The 22,148-nt window shown below is 33.5% G+C and overlaps 1 protein-coding gene across 6 annotated transcripts in view; it reads right to left on the bottom strand.

Moving 5' to 3' along the window:
- twin (CCR4-NOT transcription complex subunit 6-like twin) overlaps window positions 1–22,148 on the bottom strand; it is a 479,580-nt gene that overhangs the window by 5,798 nt on the left and 451,634 nt on the right. The window contains exons 9-10 of one of the 6 annotated variants that reach the window (XR_011951356.1): window positions 19,990–20,144; window positions 10,032–10,521 (exon numbers count right to left, since the gene is read on the bottom strand). The exons of 2 other annotated variants lie outside the window; for them this stretch is intronic. Coding sequence is in view for 2 of the 4 variants with exons in the window: in XM_072536822.1 (XP_072392923.1) it covers window positions 10,518–10,521; window positions 17,394–17,474 (85 nt within the window). In the remaining 2 variants the exon portion in view is untranslated. Of the gene's footprint in view, window positions 1–10,031; window positions 10,522–17,393; window positions 17,475–19,989; window positions 20,145–22,148 lie in introns of those variants that run through there. 3 more of the 6 variants (XM_072536822.1, XR_011951357.1, XM_072536823.1) reach the window with 3 other exon arrangements.

Raw genomic sequence — 22,148 nt, 5'->3', positions numbered from 1 at the left:
ATGTAGCAATTTGGACGCTACTCCTAGTAGAAATTTGGACTCTTCCAACAAAGAGTGAAGATAAAGAGAGGGAGTGGGTGAGATAGAGGGATTCTAAGAGATTTAAGATAGATCTACTGATCCATTCATGAGTAAGAGGGGTGTATAAGAAGTAACAACCCAAGCCAGTGGCATGATATTTGGAGAAACTGAAATGGTAGCTGAGATCAAAGCAGCAAAGTTAAGATGGGCAACCCACCTAAAAATTATACTAAAAGTGCAATAGGTTAAGAAATACTACTGAGAAAATCCAGAAGACAGGTGACCTCGAGAAAGAGCTCATTTTCGCAGGAAGAACGGTATTGAAGAAGATTTGAGGAAGCTGTAAGTTAGATAGTTGGGCAGGTTTGGGCCCACTATGGGCTGTAGCGTCGTGAAGTGAGCAAGTGTATTCAGACAATAATATAAACCTGATAAGTTAAAAATAAAGATTAATTTTCCTAGGTACTAGAAATCACATGAATTAAGGCAATCATGGAGATTTTCTCACACCAGATGATCTACACTTGGTACAGGATATAATATGCCTCCACTCTGATGCATGCCGGGCATGAAGGAATTCAAGTGAATCCACTAGCAAATTCATTGACAAAACAAAAAGTTTAGAGAAATCTTCGAATGCCCAGAACCATTCCTAGGCATTCTGAAATATGCAATAAGAAACGAAATTATAAATGACAGGAAACAGTCATAATAATAAATGGAGGAGCAAATCCAAATGAAGAAAGTGATTAGAAACATTGGCAGGAGGTTTTCGACTAGTATAATGAACCTTAAAAAAAGATAGGTAAAGACAGTTATATAGATGTGACTCTTAACTGAGGAAATATATCTTTCATATAGGTATGTATAGAGCTTGAAGTGTCAAAACCAGAAAGAAACTGCCATACATGTCCCTGGTGAATGTGAAACACATCTAAAAATCGAAGTTCATACAAGCAGATTCACTGACAAAAAGGTGGTAGAGGAATCCTCGAATGTCTAGAATCATACTGCGACATCACGAAAGGTGCAGTCTTCTTCTTCTTATGCCGTCCCCATTAACGGAGGTTGGCGACCACATTTTTAAAAGCTTCTATGTCTTTTGCAACGTGGAATAATTCGTCTACAGTCATGTTTGTCCAGTCTCGAATATTTCGCAGCCATGACTTCCTCTTTCTACCTATTCCCTTTTTGCCATCGACTCTACCATGCATGATGACCTGCAGAAGACTGCAAAGGTGCAGTAATAAATTAAATTCGAAACTGGCTGAGAAAATGACATTAAGACAAATAGAGGACTCTACAGGAGCAATCTGAAGCAATATGAACCATATAAAGAAAATCATCAACAACAGGAGGATTTCGTCTAGTTTACTGGTTCTTTGCAGACGAGAAGTCAAGACGGCGACAGAGATAGTGACTGGATACTGTCAACGGAAGAAACACCTCTATAACATAGGTAAGGTGAATTAACCATAATATTGGAAATGCGAAATGGATGACAAACTGCCATATATGTATTTTGTTAATGTGAAATACTTAGTGACATGAGGCAGGTAAACACCGGTAAAACAATTATTGAGCCAGCGCATAACTACTTAAAATCTTACATCTTGGTGGAGTTTAACGAAGAAACAGAGTTTGGTACCAAAAGTTTGGACATAGACAGGATGTATCTTATCAGATTTAAGAACGAAAAGAAGATATCTATGCTTATGAATAATTCCAAAATATTGAAATAAACAAAAGACTCTGCACAATCGGTCGATATGTAATTGAGACCCTTAATAGTGAAACATCTGATTACAGGTACAGATCTATCGCCAGATACTTTGAATTTCTTAGGTCGGAAAACGTACAAGGACTCGTATTAGGAGAGTTACATCGAGAAATACATTTATTGGAAGACAGAACAGAATTTTTTTTTGAACAAATCACACAATGAAATAAAGAATAACGAAGGAAAAAATAGCAATATGAACGCAAAGATATTAGATCAAAGATATTGATTTGTAGGACGTAGGATGAACGCCTAGTCCAATATGATATCGTGTTTCTTGCAATATATATTATTATATACCACTGCATTGAGATTGGCTGATCAAAAAGACAATGAATATTATGAGAATAAGAGTGGGATATTGACTTACATTACAGATGATGCAAAATATGTAAGGAATGATCACTTTCTTAGGTTTCCACACTTTTACTTTCTTAATATCAAAGATGAGTTAACAGCATAGACTCGATATTGATATATTAGATTCATCACCAAATAAATAATGAGAGCTTTTATCGAATTTTGTGTCATAATTATAGAATTATAATAAAAAATAAAAACATTCAAACATCTGCAAAAGACTATCAATATGCAAAGACTTGCGTGTATGGGCATAGCTGGTGTCATGCGTACCACTTCAACAGCAGCTATGAACACTCTAGTAGGTATTTGATAATACACGAAGTAGGCAACATTGGGAGCCAACACAATAAAACAATCATTGAAATTACGCAATCAAGGAACAGTACATATGAGTATCACAAGGTCTGTGACTAAGGACATCGTTTTTGTGGATCCAGATCACACGACAAAAAGATATAACTTTAAGTATTCATACAGGATGTCTACTTCAGACAGGAATATATGGAGAAACAAGGAGTACTACAACCAACATAGTAAGATCTGGTTGACGGACGGATCCAAGACTGGCGAGGGTGTAGGGACAGGAATATACTCTAAAAATCCAAGAATTAGCGTAAGTTTTGCCTTGGGATAAACTGAGAGACTGGAACCAAGTTGAGCTTGTCTTGGTACCAAGGCATCGAAGGCAACGAAAAAGCAGATTAACTTTTTATAAAAGAGAATCGAATGAATCGAACAGACCAGTTGTAACTTTGGGAGTACCAAAGTACGAAGGACTGTAGAAGAGACCCTGGTATAATTAGAAAACACCAAGCAAAAGACATGTACAAACTTTTAACCGGTACAAAAATTCTAGACTAGGTGTAGAACACAACAATGTATAACAAACACAATAAACTTCAGCTTCAGTGATAACGGAGAACTTTTGAAACAGACGGGTCCAGCGAAGAAAAAAAGACCTGTCGCAAATACATGAGCAATATAAATGAATTATAAAAAAACTTATGTGATAACCATACAGCATACAAAAATAGGTAACACAGAATGGGAAAACATCAAAATTAAAAGAAGGGATACGTCAAGATGCACAAGTCAAATTATGCAGGAGCAACTGGATAACGAGGTAAATGAAGTGATATAAACAGAATACCTATTAAGAACTTGAGATATGCGAATAATAACGTATTAACGACGCAGAATATGGATTACCTCCAGATAATGATTCAAAAAGTTGATACGACGTATTTATATTGTCACTTCAGCATAAATCTGAATATAATCAAGATTCTTATTTTCAAAAATAAACCACAATGCCCAACTTATTGGCAACGGGATAAAAAAAATCATCGGGCGCGTACACAAATCGTAGATGATGGTTGTCAACTTCCGCAGCGGTGATGGCATATAAAGAAGAAGCAGAATCTGAAAGTACATGGTAATTTAGGCCCAGTACTAAAGATTAAATCAAAAATATATATTTTTTCATTTTGAGTCAATAGACTTAAAGTTAATTAATTTTATATCACCACTAGCAAATGTTTAAAATGCAACAAAGAAGCCAAGCTTTCCATATTCTCAGAAATAAAACTTTATGAAATATAATTTTATTTTTGAGAATGGAAGATAAAAAATAATTATTTACATCATAAAACATAAATAAAATCGAACGGCAGTATCTAATTCTCTTTGCATTTTAATAATTAACAATATAAACATAAAGATATTCCCAAAAAACTATTTCATCGAAGTTTTTCCAAGACAAAACTTTCACCGACTTTCACGAAGCATTAATAACATTTAAGAACTTCTTTAAAACCTCGAAAATATTTTAAATAAAATCAGAATTCGACATAAATCAAGCGATAAAATATAAGCGTGTTGGTTAGTTGCGAATGTTTTTGATATTTGTTGCGTAAATAATCACAGAAGACCTTAAATGTTATGCGCAGACTTTTGCAACGTGTTGTTAGAAAAAGTACATAATATCAAAACACCTACACCATCCCAAAAAATCCAATATCCCATTCATGGGAGACCTCGGTTTATTTGCTACAAAATGTACAGAAATCAAACGAGATAAAGAGTAATTTTTTAGAATTTGCTTTAGGTATATTCTAGAGCTATTTTTAGAGTCTCACTTAGATAGCTTTAACATTTATCTGTAGTATAATCGGTATCCAGATATAAAGTATTTCACTGATAGTTTTTGTTTATTTTTCTTTTGTGTCTAGTTCAACGAAAATTAAAACAGTTTTTCCTATGAATAATTCTAGTAGTCCATGTATCTGCTATATATGGTAACTTGAGATTGCTATCTCGAGGGCGTTTCTGCTTGATTATAGTTTCTGCAATCCAGAAACTCCCACATGAAGGGATTTAAGAATGACAACAGTACCATATGTAAAGGGGTTATCAGAAAAATTGAAAAGGATGGGAAATAAGTACATCACAACATTCAAAACAACCAATACATTGAGATCTATTCTGTGCAAAAACCAAACCTAACAACACACAAGAGAGATCAAAGAACTGCATCGATAAAATATACTCTCTGAATACAACAGTTTTTATGTGGGAGAAACCGGAAGACCACTAAGTGTCAGGATGAACGAGCATGAAACATACATCAAAAACAGAGGCAAATCACAGATATGTAAACATGCCTGGGACAATGAGTATAGACGGGTTTGAAAGTTGAAATGTGTAGTATTACAAAAAGACTCTCATCTAGGGATTCATCAATTTTTTTGTGGAACTATTTTTAAAATAACAATCAACACGTCAAGCTCATTATTTTGCTCATAACTTAAAAACTTATCTATTTAGAGATTTGACGTCAACAGATCACTTTTTCACAAAAAAAAAGGGACATAAAATGAGATATGATATATTAAAATCGATTAATAAAGAAAAAAGTTATTGCAAAATGAACAACAAAATCGCTGTTTTTGGATATTGTTAATAACTTTTTTTATTATTTATTAAAATTTGTTTAATGTACCTAAACTTGAATTGTATGTACCTAAATTTGTTTAATGTACCTAACATTTTTTGAAAAATGAGCTAATTTCTAAGGCTGGTCCAGATAATTTGACTGAATGGATCTCAATGATCCGGAGCTTATTTTCTTAAATCCCATTATAGATGTTAATTATAGATGATAATTTACTTTTTACCGTTTGACCTGAAGATGTTTTGCAAAGTGTAGAAAGCGAAACCGGTCGTTTTGGGTAGTAAAATTAAATTGATTGTGAGTAAGTCTTATTTTATATCTTTTACCTATCTAATATTATATTTGCTATCCACAGAAGAGTCTACTAAGAACAAATTTTCACCCAGCTTTCTAAAACTATCAGTAAAAATAAACTAGAATCGATGAAAAAACAAATAAGCAAAATATCGGTTTTGTGAAAATCTTGCTTGATTTTATGGTACAATTATTGTTGCAAATAAACCGGAGGCGTCTATGTACAATTGGAAAACACTTTTAACAAGTGTAAACAGTCTTAAATCCCTTCTCAAGTGTCCGTGAAGATCTTACAATGCAAAAGCTTTTAAAGGTCACAAACCACGCCGTCAGTAGCAAAAACAGAAAATTAAATTCATGTAAAAATCACAGAAACCTCATTGTATATATAAAAGAAATAATCTCGTTTTTGCTTCCACGTTCAGGCAGAGTGTGCGCTTCAATTTCGAGCTGAACAAAACAGGTCTTCGGTCAAACTGAACGCGACGAAATAAAGACTAAAATATATTGTACTAAAACAAGTAACAATATAAATATAGAGGTGAAATGTTCGGTATAAAAACATGAAAGTTAGTATTTTTTAAAGCCTACTTAATATTTGTATTAGTTAACAATACAAATTCAGTGCAGGGTTATGCAGAAAAAAACCCAATTACAACACAAAAATCTCATTAAAACCTAACTTAATATTATTACGTTGTTATCATATCACTGGTAATTAAAAAGTGACGCAGTGCTTATGTTCATAACACAATATTAGATGAAAGGTATGTCCTTTGAAATGACACATTCTGTATTATTGTAAATTCAGAAAATCTACTCACTTGTTAATTTTTTATTATCAAGACCAATTTGTACTGACTTCTATAATTATATAATATATATTACTACAATTATAATATAGAATAAATATTTTGTAATTATTTGTGCATACAGGGTTGGAAGTCTAAGAACTGAACATACAATCAATAAATCTTGCAATGCAACAAATGTTCAATACTCTAATATACTTGACGGTTTATAGACTGAGCCGGGAAACAATTATTGTGTTAAAAATTTGTGTAAACCATTGAGGATTGTTAACCTTAAAAAACCTCTTTGTGGCATTTTGAGATTTTAATAACTCTTAATGTAGTATTTAAAAAAATGGTTACAGTGTTTCAGAATTTAGAAAAAGTATATTTAAGATAATTTAAGATTTGAACAGAACAATATGTATAAATTAACAAAGTTTGTGTCAAGGAGTATTGATATGGTAGCACGGAAAGTGAGAAACGATATAGAAATAAGTTAAAACTTATTGTAGTAATAGTTTTGTGGATTTAAGAAAAGCATTTTACAATATAAGAAAACGCAACAGCGCAAAAATAACAGATGATGAAGGCAATGTTGCCATAACCAAAGAAGATAAAAAGAAAGTATGGGAATAATACTTGGAGAAACTTTTCCATAACCTTAGAACAATACAAGAACCCACCATTGAAGAAAATTCAGGTCCTGAAATCATACCAGAAGAAATAAAGGCAGCCGTTAGACAAATGAAGGATGGAAAGGCACCGGGACTTGATGAAATTCCTGCAGAACTGCTGAAGCTAGTAGATGCAGAACAAATAAAAATATTAACTGAAATATTTAATGAAATATACAAGGCAGGAAAAATACCAGTAGAGTGGCTCAAATCGGAGTTCGTACCATTCTCCAAAAAACCAGGAGCAAAAGTTTGTAAAGACTATAGGATCATAAGCCTAATAAGTCATCTGCTGAAGCTGTTTTTAAAAGTCATCCACAAAAGAATTTACCGAAAATGCGAGGAACAAATTGCGTCTAATCAGTTTGGATTTGTGAACGCCGTTGTACGTGAGAAGCTTCATTCAGCGTGCAGGTATTGTTTCAGAAATGTAGAGATGTCAGCTGTAATGTTTTGCATGCCTGAATAACTACAAGAAGGCTTTCGATAGAGTCAGGCATGAACAAATGATGGAAGTGCTGAAGAGGACAGTGATTGACGAAAGAGACCTAAAAATAATAGCTAACCTGTATTGAAATCAATCAGCGGTGCTCCGAATAGATGAAGAATATACAGATCAGGTCAAAATCTTAAGGGGAGTGAGACAAGGGTGCATAATTTCACCACTGATATTCAATCTGTACTCGGAGCACATTTTTGAAGAGGCTCTAAAATATATTGATGAAGTCGTCTCAATAACCTGCGGTGTGCAGATGATACAATAGTGTTTCAACACCAGCAAAACCAAGCTAATGATCATCAGCAAGGAAACCATAACTGGAGCAAATCTGTATGTGAACCAAATGAGAATTGAACGTGTCTCACAGTATAACTACTTGGGAAATATAATCAATGAGTCGTGGGACAATACCCAAGAATGTCACGTCGGAAAGGCAAAAAGTACATTTTCGACTATGAGCTCTGTGTTCAAGAGCCTCACCTCACCCTAGAAACAAAAATAAGGCTTCTTAAATGTTACGTGTACTCGGTGCTTGAAGGCGGAAACTCTATCAAAACTTCAGGCTTTTGAGCTATGGTTATACAGAAGGATCCTGAAGATACCATGGACAGAAAAAGTCACCAATGAAGAAGTACTACGGAAGATGAACACAACCTCTGATTTGGTCAACATCGTGAAGGACCGTAAGCTGAAGTACTTGTGACATATAATGAGAAATCAAGGCAGATATGAACTACTCCAATGCATTTTGCAAGGGAAAATTGAAGGAAAAAGGCGCCCAGGACGAAGAAAAATATCCTGGCTTGCTAACCTGAGAGCATGGTATATAAAGACCTCAACACAGCTATTCGGTATAGCAACCAACAAAGTCATCATAGCCAGAATGATCGCCAACGTCCGGAACGGAGAGGCACCCTAAGTAGAATTTCACAATATCAATCATGAACAATTAATAGATATTCTAAGAAAGTCAAGTATTGACCAAAGGGATATTCGGACCGTGGGAAAAAAATTGGAAATGAACTTACTGAAAGTGTCAAAAAGAAGTGCTTGACAGAGGTGTATCTTATCCCCACTCCTCTTTAAAATATCTACTCCGATGAAGTATTTAAAAAATATCTGGAAAATTCAACAGAAAAATCCAGATCTGTACTCCAGGCAGAAATTTATGCAAGAGAAATTAACAGAGCTTTTGAACTGAAGCACATCGATATATGCACAGATTGTCAAGATGGATTCAATTAGACTGTTTCATTGAGGCTTACTTGCGAACACTGTGGCAGACAAGCTGAGATAGTCTCAGATTCTCCGACCCAACTAAAACACAAAGACTCCCAAAACATATAGTACACACCCACAAGACCTGTGCAAGCTGATATAGGGTTCCAGAAATCTGGAATCGGGATCATGAATAAATGCAAGATGTAAAATTAGCCAATTGGCTATACACACATGTCCAAAAGTTTGGAATACATACAAATTTTATATCTACGCCTATGGTGGTTTTAAAACTGTTGTTGAGATTTATTTTATAGCGTTTTAAAATGAAAATGATAAAAAAAAAATTGAATCGTTTTTGTATCATTTTGGTCACAATGCCTAGAAACCTGATATCTCATTTTGATAGATCTAGAGTAATTACTTTGTTACAATAGGGCTTTATTCAAAATGATATCGCGAATATTGTTGATGTTACTCAGAGTGCTGTATCGAAAATAAAAAAAATTCCAAGATACAAATGACGTGAAGGATCGTCCCAGAAGTGGCAGAAGTCGATATACAACAGCAGCACAAGACCGGCAGATATCATTGATAGCTCGAAGAAATCGTTTGGAATTTGCAAGTGGTACATCCAGAGAAATTGCTAGGCTTCAAGGACTGAAGAGTCAGTGGTGCTGTATCGATTAAGTATTTATTTTTAGGGGCAGTAGGTCATGGATTTGTGTTTATGCATGACAACGCACCTCCTCGTCGAATAGCAGCAATACAAAATTTTCTAGAAGAAGGAATGTCCACATTACAGTGGCCCTCGAATTTCTCCGTCATGAACGTCATTGAACATGCTGGAGGCATTCTAAAAACATGCATTAAGAAGCGAAACAATCCTTGAGAACTAAAAGATGCTGCCCGTGAAGAATGGGAGAGAATTCCGCAAGCCCAGCTCGACCAGTTAATCGGCAGCATGAAGAGATTTGTGACATTTTTATTTCTTTTTTCTATACTAAATAACACTGATTATTGAACAGTTAAATCTTTAAACTGTTTTAAAAGGAACTGGGTTCTAAACTGGGTTTAAAAGGAATATATTAAGAAAAGTATATATGATACTATAAAGATACTAAAAAGGAAAGCAACTAAAATCAAATTGTTACGCATATTTAACATGTTCGACGGCACGGGTCAACAGGAATCACTCAATATCTCAATATATATATATATATATATATATATATATATATATATATATATATATATATATATATATCCTCTAAAATAACAGCTGAACTGGTAGATGAAAAAGGGGGGTTGAGGTTAATTGGGTATACAGCTGATTAAAAGCCAAGTGTACTCTGTTTAACAATTCATTATATATATATATATATATATATATATATATATATATATATGAGAATATTTTATTTTTTTACGTAGAGTTGAGACACTTTATTGCATTCTTGATCTTTTTAATATATAAACGTACTAATAGACTGTTCGAGGTACAAACGATGGTTATTAAATTAGACAGAAAAAAAGCATTAAAATTGTTAGTAATCACGATCTTAAAAAACTTAACCTATTTTTATTATCTTAAGAATTAAAAATTACAACCTACACAATATCATTAATAAAAAAATTAATTCAAACATTTCCACTCTATATTTATATACTTGAGACCTATCTAATATTTACGAACATGTATTATGCATTTTGTCGAGTGTTTTCTAGTTTCTATTTGTATCAGAAAGGACGAAGCCGTCAGGTACTTTTTTTCCAAAAATGAAAAAGAATGTCGGATGAAGTGTGGGGCCTGTTGTGGGCTTGTAGTACTTTTTTTTGTCTTTTTTGTTTCTGTTTTTGATCAACAGGTACACAGCAAATGCGAAGGCGACAATGGCTAAGATCTAATTATCGTCGGCCGCTACCTATAAAAATTAAACGTATTATTGTATTAAATAATTTCTAAAAAAGTGAATCAGCTCAGAGTACGTGAAGTTTTTTTGATGATTTCGTACAAATTTCTCAAATAACTGAAGAGTTATATGCTTCGATTCAAGAGGAGTACTGTTTGCACTATTTAGTATACCTATCTAAAATATGTGTAAAGTTCCAAAAAAAAAACTAAAAATAATATACCATTCCCTGTTTACTAAAAGTTAGAAAAACCATCGGACAAATAAATTCTATAATAAATAATAAATTCTTGGTTCATTCTTTATCGATTACCAAAAAGCTTTTGACAATGTAAGACATAATGTGTAAATAAAGGCGTTAAGGGATATCGGTTATGAAGGAAAAGATATGAGGATGATCTAACAGCGGTTAGTAAAAGGAAAGCACATAACTTTAAATTGTTCCGCATATTTGACATATTCGACGGCACGCTTATTAAGCCGGATGGCCCCTGAATTTGATGTTGAGGGGGGGGGGAACGAAGAATCTTCTTCCATCTATCTTCCCCTCCATATTACCAATGCAATTGATCATATTCCTCAACCCATCATTATGTGGCCAAATCAGGTTTTTTATATTATTTTTATTGTATGTACACGTTGTGGTCGGGCACTCATCATTCTGAGGATTGCTTGATTAGTTATTCTGCTAGTCTAGCTTACTGGACTTACTCACGTTTTACAGCCATACAAAATGTGTGAATTCACCATCATTCAGGCGTTCTTGTAAATCTTCTAACTAATCTGCGAGTAAGGCAGTGTCATCGGTATAACGTAGAATGTTTATATGTATTCCGTTTATTTTTAGTTCGTTTTTTCCTTAGTTTCGAATCGCTACCTGGAGTATCTCATCTACATATACATTCGATAGTAAATGAGATCAAATGCATCTCTTGCGTATAGCTGTTGTTATTTGCATTTCTTGAGTTAACAGTGATTTATTGCTCCATAGCTTTGCCTGAAGAATGGCTAAGATCAACGTTTGTCCCTCTACCCAAGAAGGCACATGCTAAGCAGTGCAGTGATCATCGCACGATCAGTCTGATGAGCCACACCTTAAAAATATTCCTCAAAATAATTCACAATAGAATTTACAGAAAATTGGAAGAATATATCGGAGAAACTCAGTTTGGATTCCGGGAGGGATATGGAACTCGCGAAGCATTATTTGCCTTTAACATCTTGACACAGAGGTGTTTGGATGTGAATCAAGATGTATTTACTTGTTTAATTGATTACAACAAGGCGTTTGATAACGTGAAGCATGACCAACTTTTAGAGATCTTGGAAGCTAAACAGTTAGACACTAGCGATATAAGAATAATATCTACTCTGTATTATAATCAGAAAGCAGTCGCACGCATCGAAAATAGCACAACAAATGAAATTCAAATTAAAAAAGGAGTTAGACAAGGACGTGTGCTGGCACCAATGCTATTTAATCTCTATTCGGAAGAAATTATGAAGAAAGCATTGGAGGAAGAAGAGATTGGGATAAAAGTTAACGGCCAACTTAAACAAATGCAAATTGCAACAAATGCAAGCCATTTTAAACAAGGTAGTCACAGCTAGTAAAGAGAAAGGGTTAACAATGAACGTCAAGAAGACGAAATTCATGATTATTTCAAAAAAACAAAGATTGAATGCAAACCTGTACATTCACAATAACGAAATCGAACGGGTGCACAAATATAAATATTTGGGAACAAGCGTTAATAACAACAATGACATCACAGAAGAAATAAAAACTAGAATTTTAAAGGCTCGAGCTGCTTTTGTTAATATGAAGGACATTCTGGGAAGTCATGACCTTAACTTAAACCTGAAAATGAGATTGGTTAGATGCTACATCTTCTCGATACTGCTGTACGGAGTAGAGACTTAGACTTTAAACAAGAGCAATATTGATAAACTAGAGGCCTTCGAAATGTGGATATACAGAAGAACTTTGAAAATACCTTGGACAGACAAAGTAACGAATAGTGAAGTTCTTCGAAGAATGAACAAAGAACGGGAGCTGTTGATCACCATCAAGAGAAGAAAGTTGGAATATTTTGGTCATGTGATGAGAGGGAAAAAGTACCGATTGTTCCAGTTAATTATCCAAGGAAAGATTCAGGGCAAACGAAGTGTGGGGAGACGACGTATATCTTGGCTGCGCAATTTAAGAGACTGGTTTAAGTGCACATCTAACCAATTATTTAGAGCAACAGCTTCAAAGATACGAATAGCAATGATGATTGCCAAACTCCGTAGCGGAGAGGGCACTTGAAGAAGAAAAAGAAGCTTTGCCTATTGATTCCAATAAAGATTTTGACTAATCTGGAGATCCTCTGTATCAAGTCCAGTTTTTTAGTGAGTTCATCCTTTATTGATGTTTTATGCTGTCAAAAGCATTTTGATAGTCTATAAATATATGGCTTTTCTCGTACCCATTGCGTTTTTAAAATCAGATTGGGTTTTACCGATGACTTCTTCACATTTTTTATATATTCTTGATGTATAAATTTTTAGGAATATTTTCAAGGCATGACTAATTAATTTTATAAATCAGTATTCTTCACAGTTGTATCCGTTGGCCATTTTTATTGGTAGTTATAAACTTCTCCATCATATATTTTGTTAAATAGCGAACATATGTACTAATTCAACTTAATTGAGAGAAATAAAAAAACCTATATATCTAAAATTTTTTATATAAGTACGAAATATGATTTCCTTTAGCAGAAATGACCTCTTCAATACGTCTTGGCATTGTGTCCACTAGTTTAGCACACACTTTCTTGCTTGCCTTTATCTCGGGGCATCACACTTGTGTATTTCTTGTTATCATTTTTTCTTTTGTAGTGATATTCATCTTAGCTAAACATTTCTTGAGAATATGCCATAAGAATTACCAGGCCAATCAAGCACTTTTACTTTATTTTCCTGCATAAAAGTCTGGACCAATTTTGAATTGCGACAAGAGACAAGTCATGTTGAAATGTAAAAAAAATCCTTATGAAAATAACCAACCATTGGAATTTTCCCCTTTTACTTTGTCCCTGAAAATATTATATTTTTATGATTTAATCAATACAAATATAAACATGATATTCTCATTAAAAATAATAGTTATATTTGTCCAATGTTTCTCTAAACTGTTCGAATAAACATTTATACACGTTTTTATTACCAAACCCTTAAATAATTACCTATATTTTACGACGTTAGTTGTTGAAACAATTCTATACTTTTTACTGGTATACCCAAATAAACCTAATTCTAACGTAATATCTCGCAAGTACTTGTATAGCTGATATATCTGGTAGATTGTGCAAGCAAATATTTTCGTACCTTATTTGTAAAAAACAATAAAGTGTTTCATAAAACTTTCAAATGGTAGTACATTTGTCAAGTCAAAAATTCGGATAAAAATTTTGCTCATTTTGGACAATTCTCAACTCTTTTTGAAATTGGGTAAAGAAAAAGAAATACAAATCACGAAACGAAATCCGAAGATTTCTAATTGTCAACACCAAATTCAGATTTTTGCAAGCAAAAAGAAATATTTTTTAAACTAGTGCTTTAGTATTTTAGTATTTTACTAGTGCTTTCTAAATTTTTATTTAATTTTAATTTTATTTCATTTTATTTATGAAATTTTATTTAATTTATTTAATTTTCATTAAATTTTATTAATTTTTATTTATTTTACTTAATTTTATTTAATTTTAATTTTATTTAATTTTATTTGACTTGATTGATTTAATTAATTTTAATTTTATTTTATTTTATTGAGAACACGAATGTGATTGCGTTTATTTTTTTCATACTGGCGATTCATCGCTCCGTCCGTAGCCCGCGATAAGAAAGGTAGGCTTCTAACGAGGCTCCAACAATAAGGGAAACATTTTATGAAGAATTGCACCAAGTTGTAGGGAAGACGATAACACTGGGCGATCTTCTAATGTTCGAATAGGCAACCAAGTAATACCAGGAATCAAGCCAAAATATAACGAGAATACCAATAGCTCAAGCTTCTTATTTTTCAAGTTGATTGATCGTTCAATGCTTAATTTCCAGCTTATCTGACCGTTTTTGGTTCTCTTCCCTTCTCTCAGTTATGTTATATTTGGGTTTTACTTTTAAAAAGTCTCTAAAAGTCACTAAAAAGTGATATGTAAATGCATCTAAATGCATAATATATGCGTTTATCATCTCCAGAAGGACAAATATCATAATCCAATAATTTCCTACTTATTACAATTTATAAATTGTTGTACGAGTACGAGATTTTCTGGAATGGAAAATAATTTTAAATCTATCTTACCGATTTTTCTATCAGATGTCGCTATTGCGTCCATAACGAAGTCATGTTATTGTTACTTCTAATAAGACAGAGAATTTTATTTTTCACGTTAAGAACGGCTATGAATAACTATTCTGATGAGCTTTATTAAAGCGAAATACGTATCAATAGATACATAGACGCTTTGAACGTGAAATAAAATCTTTTCTGTCTTTTTCATTTTCTTCGGATCTACTCTGTATGAGTACGAGAAACAAATTCGTTAGGATTTCTGCCTAGATGAATAGACATGTCGTGGAATGCAAATTTTAGATTCCCCATGTCTTCTTTAACATCTTTATCATCGTCTGGTCATGTCTTGCAATTTTTAGAAGGCTCCAGATTAAAGCAGAAACCTGAATTTGTTTCGAAACTATCTTACCGATTTTTCTATCAGATGTCGCTATTGCGTCCATAACGAAGTCATGTTATTGTTACTTCTAATAAGACAGAGAATTTTATTTTTCACGTTAAGAACGGCTATGAATAACTATTCTGATGAGCTTTATTAAAGCGAAATACGTATCAATAGATACATAGACGCTTTGAACGTGAAATAAAATCTTTTCTGTCTTTTTCATTTTCTTCGGATCTACTCTGTATGAGTACGAGAAACAAATTCGTTAGGATTTCTGCCTAGATGAATAGACATGTCGTGGAATGCAAATTTTAGATTCCCCATGTCTTCTTTAACATCTTTATCATCGTCTGGTCATGTCTTGCAATTTTTAGAAGGCTCCAGATTAAAGCAGAAATCTGAATTTGTGTCGAAACTATCTTACCGATTTTTCTATCAGATGTCGCTATTGCGTCCATAACGAAGTCATGTTATTGTTACTTCTAATAAGACAGAGAATTTTATTTTTCACGTTAAGAACGGCTATGAATAACTATTCTGATGAGCTTTATTAAAGCGAAATACGTATCAATAGATACATAGACGCTTTGAACGTGAAATAAAATCTTTTCTGTCTTTTTCATTCAATTTCAATTTTAAATCCATTTGAAAAAGTCTGATACTGTTCCAAAAACTACAAATAGCATAACACAATTCCATACTATCCTATAGACCAGAACATCATAATCCATATAAAATAATAATCACAAGAGAAAGCGTTCGAAACTACTGAAGTATCTGATGATTGATGATTAGGAAAGAAGTTGATATATAAAAAAGTATAATATCTTTATATATATGATATATAAAAAAGTATAAGATTTTTAGTAACATTTTTGGGTGTATAACAATTTTTAGACATCATCGTAATGACAAACTTACAGCAATTTTATAGTACAATGTAGTACATATTATACAAACCTTCTTCTTCTTGTAGTGCCTATCCGTTTCGGATGTTGCCGACCATCATTTGTATTTTGCAAACTGCTGCTCTGAAAAGATTTGTGGTTGTTTTGTTGAACTACGTACATAGATTTTTCAGTCAGGAAATCCTTCGCCTTCCTGGTCCTCGTTTTCCTTCTACTTTTCCTTGTAGAATTAATTGCAGCAACCCATATCTTCATATCATGGTCACACCATGAGGTGTTCCTCATGATGTGAATGAGGTATTCGATATTGGCTGTTTTAATGTGGTTATCAACTCTTTTCCTTTTTGTATTCTTAATAAAACGTCCTTTAGTAACGTGATCGGTATAGGATATTAGCGTTTGTGAGAGTCCACGGCTCAACTCCGTACAACAGTTCAAGAAAGATATAATATCGTGGTAACCTGATTTTTATGGGTATTGATAAATAATGGCATTTGAATAGCTTAGCCATTTTTTTAAATGCAGACTTTGCTTTCTCTATCCTACATTTGATTTCTAGAGAATGGTCCCAATTTTCATTGAAATTTGTACCAAGGTAGGCGTATGTTTTTACTCTTTTTATTGGTTGACCATTCATACTGATTCTTTCAATTTGCTGTTCCTTCTTAGAGATCATTATACATTTTGTTTTCTTAATGTTCAGTGAAAGTCAGTAACTCTTGGAAGGCTTCATAACTGTCAGCGAATACCACCGTGTCATTCGCGTGCCTGATTTTATTGATACATACATTGAACATCATCTACTGCTTCTTAAAAGATTTGCTCAGAGTATATGTTAAACAGCAGGGGTGATAGTATTATACAAATAAAACAGAAAAATAAATATCAAACTACGAATGGGTGAAATTGGGTGTCATCTGTCTATAGAAAAGAGAAATGCCTGCAATGGCTTGTTTCTATATATGTCGAAAAAAGGGAAAAGGTCAAGAAAATGAAAAAATTGTTGATATCCTAAGATGTGTCTCTGTTAAAAGGAAGAGTTGTCGAAACACCTGGGAGATTAATGAAAAATGTATTACATATACCTAAACTATGGGATAAACTATTGCAATATATTAGCTAACTTCAACTAGAATAATAAAAAATACCAAAGGGGCCCTCCACCTTTAAACGCTTTTTTATCTACTTTTAACTACTCTTTTTTTACTTGACGGATGTAACTACAAAAATTTGCTTGAAGTGTACCTACCAGGTGTCTTTACAAATTTCAACAAGTACTTTTTTCAATCCTTTCGAATTTAATTTTAAATTCTCGATGGGTAAAATAGACCTTAAACAAAACGGTTAGTTGTAAATGGTGTTATTTCGATTGTGCGGTTAAACAATAACATGGTACCCAGTTACGGCGGTTCCCATATTTTTTAGTAGAATAAAAGTTAGAAAAATACATGAAAAACAAATTATACAAGAAAAAGAAGAAAACAAATAAAAATATGAGAGTGCTTTACAATAAACAATTAATTCACAGATAATATTTCTAAAAAAAAACGTACCAAAATATTCTGTAAAATAACCATATTTTGCATAAAGTTAAAGATACGTTGGTTTGTAATTTTTATTGTATTTTTTAACATGTATTACGTTTTATAGAAACATATTTTCTAATCTTTGATCGTTAAACTCAAGCATACATTTCGATAATATACTAATGAAAACAAATCTACCAATCTACCATCTATTGTTGAAACGCCAGTAACGAATTAAACAAAAACGTACGCTCTGACTCTGACCTTGACCTCAATGACAAAAATCATTTGAAGGTTATTACCAAAGAATATAGACGCAAATATGCGTATATGATCTTGTAAAAAAATGTTTTCATATTCATGAGTGTTTTCTTGATAGGATTTCTTTTTTTTTTTGGGTTATACTGGCTGTTGATATTTGCTCCCAAATATGTATTTTATGGAATTTACCTGTTCTATTATTTGACCCTTGGCATACACATGTACGTTTATTGGTGTCTTTGCAAATACTAAAGTTATAGTTTTGGAAACGTTTGGATGAACACCGAACATTTAGCTATGACGAACTACCGCATTTATTATATTTTGTAGTTCTTGTGCGTTGCTTGCTATTAGGAGGGTATCATCAGCGTACCTGATGTTGTCTATGCTGGTTCCGTTAATCTTGATTCCACCTCGAACCTCGTCTAATGCTTTTCTGTATATTGATTCCGAATACAGATTAAATAATAGCGGTGATAAGACGTAACCTTGTCGCACTCCTCGTCGGATTCGTATATCTTCGGATGTTGTGTGGTGCTCTATTTCAATTGTTGCCTTTGGTGCTAATATAGTTCTGAGATAATTCGCAAGTCTTGTTTGCCAATTCCAGTTGTTCTCAGAATTTCGATAATCTTTTGATGGTTAACGCAGTCAAATGCTTTTCGATAATCAATAAAACATGCATATACATCTACATTCATGTCTCTGCATCGTTGTGTTAACACACTTCTTGTAAATTCGTGTATGAATGATTCTGAGAAAAGTTTTAAGGACATAAATCATGCTTAATATTCGATAGTCATCGCAGTGTGAGGCATTGGGTTTTTTGGTAATGTTCAGAATGTTGATTTTAGCCAGTTTGTTGGTATTTTACCTGTGTCATATATCTTTAATTTAATAGTGTTGTTATTAAGTCGAGGCTTTTACTTTCGTTGTGTGTAATTAATATAGGTATTTCGACATTAATATTGTCTGGACCAGTAGCTTTTCCGTTCTTCTGAGCTTTTATTGCATAAATAACTTCTTCTTTTGTTATTTTTGGACCTTTTTCTTTTATTCCATCATCCGTGGATGGTGGAGAACAAGGTCGATCATCGTCAAAAAGTGTCTGAATGTATTCTTTCCATCTCTCCAATTTGTCTTCTGTACCTTTCTGTGTCTACCTGTCATTTCTTTCACTTTTTTATGGACATTAAAGGTTTCGTATCTTTCCTAAAGTTATCTTCCTTCATCATCATCACTGGCTCGACCACCCCTTTTTGGGTCTTGGCCTGTTCCAGGATTCTTCTCCATTCTGATCTGTTTCGTGCTTTTTTTCTCCAGTTTTTTATTTTTAAGGTTGTTATATCATTTTCTATTTGTTCTAAGTATCTCAGCTTCGGTCTTCCTCTTGTTCTTTTTCCTACTGACATCTGTTTGAATATTTTGTTTGGTATTACGCCTTCTTCCATTCTTTCTACATGTCCTATCCAACGCAGCCGTCCTATTTTAATGAATGTTATAATATCCGGATCCTGGTATATTTTGTATAGTTCAGAGTTGTATCTTCTTCGCCATATTCCGTTTTCTTTTGTGCTCTTATATATGTGTCGCAAGATTTTTCTTTCGAAGGTGGCTAACAACGTTTTCTCTCTTTTAGTGAGTGTCCAGGTTTCTGAGCCGTATGTGAGTACCGATCTTATTAGGGTTTTATATATTTGGCATTTTGTTTTTCTTGTTAGTTATGTTGCAAGTTATCTTCCTTATCTTTCCTTAATCGATGTTAATTTTACCATGATTTTCCAAATAATGTCACTCTTGATAATGTCGGCGCAAAAAGTATTGCATGATTGAAGAAAATTTTAGTAATTTTCAAATTAAAATCTTATATATTTTAAGAAAAAATATGATTATGTTGTGGATTTAAGATAATCATTTATATACTAAAAATATCAAACCAACGTATACACACTAAAAAATAACCTTGATAAAATTAATAACCACAAAAAAAAAAGAAAAAATCAAAATATTCGAATAAATTCAATCCCAAGACTCCTTTAACATTGCCCGGTTACTTACAAATTTTGAATTCGAATCATTGGTTCGAGTCTGAGCTGGAACCATTTTTATCACATTGTTATGAAAGATAATAATGTGGATAATAGTGTTCGTATGGATTCTGGCTTGGATAGTGATAATTATAATACTTATTTATTTTTCGGTACGGATTAAAACTAGAAACAAAATACGAATTAACATTTTAAATTGTTACAACAGAAGTTACACTTGTATCATAGTCAATCACTGAAAAAACTGAAATGTTACGATTCATAAATTACATTATTTATTGTAAATCGTAGTAATGCAAGAATCTTGAAAGTATATGTGGTTTCACTTCACAGGATACTACAGGGCGAAAGATATGTACATTAGGAATAAAAATAACAAGACTATACAACCTAACTGGTTCTTATAAGATAGGTAACTTCAATGTGGATTTACTTCCACGCATTAATAAAAATGGTAGATAGTATTTTCTTATTTTCTGATCATTCTCTCATTTGTTAGGTTTCCTTATTCCTTTCAAAAATAGGGTGGTGCCCAAAATTCTCTTCTCTTTCGTGTTTCTTTCTCCATCTCACTCGTTTATCTTCTGTAGTCTAGCCCTGTCAAACTCCGACCACGATACCTCTACCAGACTGAAGCCCGGACTTATATCATTCTCTGTGTAAACCTCCCTTTTGTTTATAAAGAGGGTACATCCCATCTCCCACGTTTGAGTTTGCGGTCTGTCATCCGCAAAGGATTTTTCGATAAATTCCTCCGAGACTTGAATTTGTTCGCTTCTTCCTAAAAGATGATCTAATATAATGTTTCGATGACGCTCCATATGCTCTTCTATATGAAGGATGTTGACTTACAAAGAGATTTTACAAAGGAATTTCTTTAAATCTTCCTTGTCTGCTGCCACTACTACTTGGTCGTCCGCAAAATGTAGAGTGTATAATGTTGTATCGTCGTCAAGTTGGATCCCCATTCCTGAACATGATCTTCTCCAGTGTTTTAGTGCTTCATTTAAATAGATCTTAAATAGTATTGGAGAGAGGCAGCATCCTTGTCGTAAGCCTTTTGTTACTGGAAATTGTTCTGATAAGGTGTTGTTTAGTTTGATTTTTGATGATGCTTTATTGTATAATTGTTTGACTTGTCGTGAAAGGAAAAAGGGTGATAGGATGCCTAAACCCGATGCTATGGCCAAAAGAACTATCAAATCAAAGAAAGCATCTCCTCTTTAACTCCATCTTTAAAAGTATAGTGCTCTATGGATGCGAAACATGGCAACTTACTAAATCCCTTGAGCGACGCCTACTTGCATTGGAAATGGACTTCTGGAGAAGATCAGCTAGAAAATCAAGGCTTGATAGAATACAAAATGACCATATCAGAAATATAATGGGAGTCAAGTCAACCATCATTGACGAAATTCAAAGGAGACAACTGATCTGGTATGGTCATGTGAAAAGAATGGATGACGACAGGCTGCCAAACCAAATTTTAAAATGGACGCCAAGAGAAAGAAGGAAGAGAGGAAGGCCAAAACAATCCTGGCTGGGCGGCATTCAGAAGGCAATGTCGGAAAGAAACCTTCACCCTGGCGAATGGAATGACCGACGTAGCTGGAAACTGGGAACCGGAAGGCGGAGAACGCTATAAAAAACCGGGAAAAAAAATTTCTTTAAAAAATGGACGGGAAACTGTTACAGATGAAGAAACTTGTAAATTTAAACGTAAGTTGACGTAACATCCAGAGCCCAAAAGTGGGAACCTAAAGGTAACATTAACCAGTATTGGTAATCAAAGTAAATATACAGAGCGGAGCATTGGGCAATTCTGGGGTTCAAGTCGTCCGCCGATGGAGGACTACATGTAAGTCTCAGGGACGATAAGGGGTCCGAGAACAGATTGAACGGAGATTATTGGAAACCCTACTACCATGCACGTTGAGGTCTCTAACGAACCAAAGCCAGCTGCAAAAAATTCCATACAAAAGACTAATGAGGAATTAAAGTAAACGGAAGACATATCTTAAGGGCATTAAACCGAACATCTTAACGATCAGGGAATAAATTTGGGGGGATGAGACATAGATTTGAAATGACAGAGATAAGGAGTGTTCTGAAATAAGAATATTATCTTATCAATACCAATAATTAAATTTTGTGGTTGATTTCTACATT

Source organism: Diabrotica undecimpunctata, chromosome 7 (assembly GCF_040954645.1).
Source record: "Diabrotica undecimpunctata isolate CICGRU chromosome 7, icDiaUnde3, whole genome shotgun sequence".
In the NCBI taxonomy this organism is placed as follows: Eukaryota; Metazoa; Arthropoda; class Insecta; order Coleoptera; family Chrysomelidae; genus Diabrotica; species Diabrotica undecimpunctata.
Note: the sequence above shows the minus strand (reverse complement) of the source record. Positions and strands in the feature narration are given on the sequence as shown.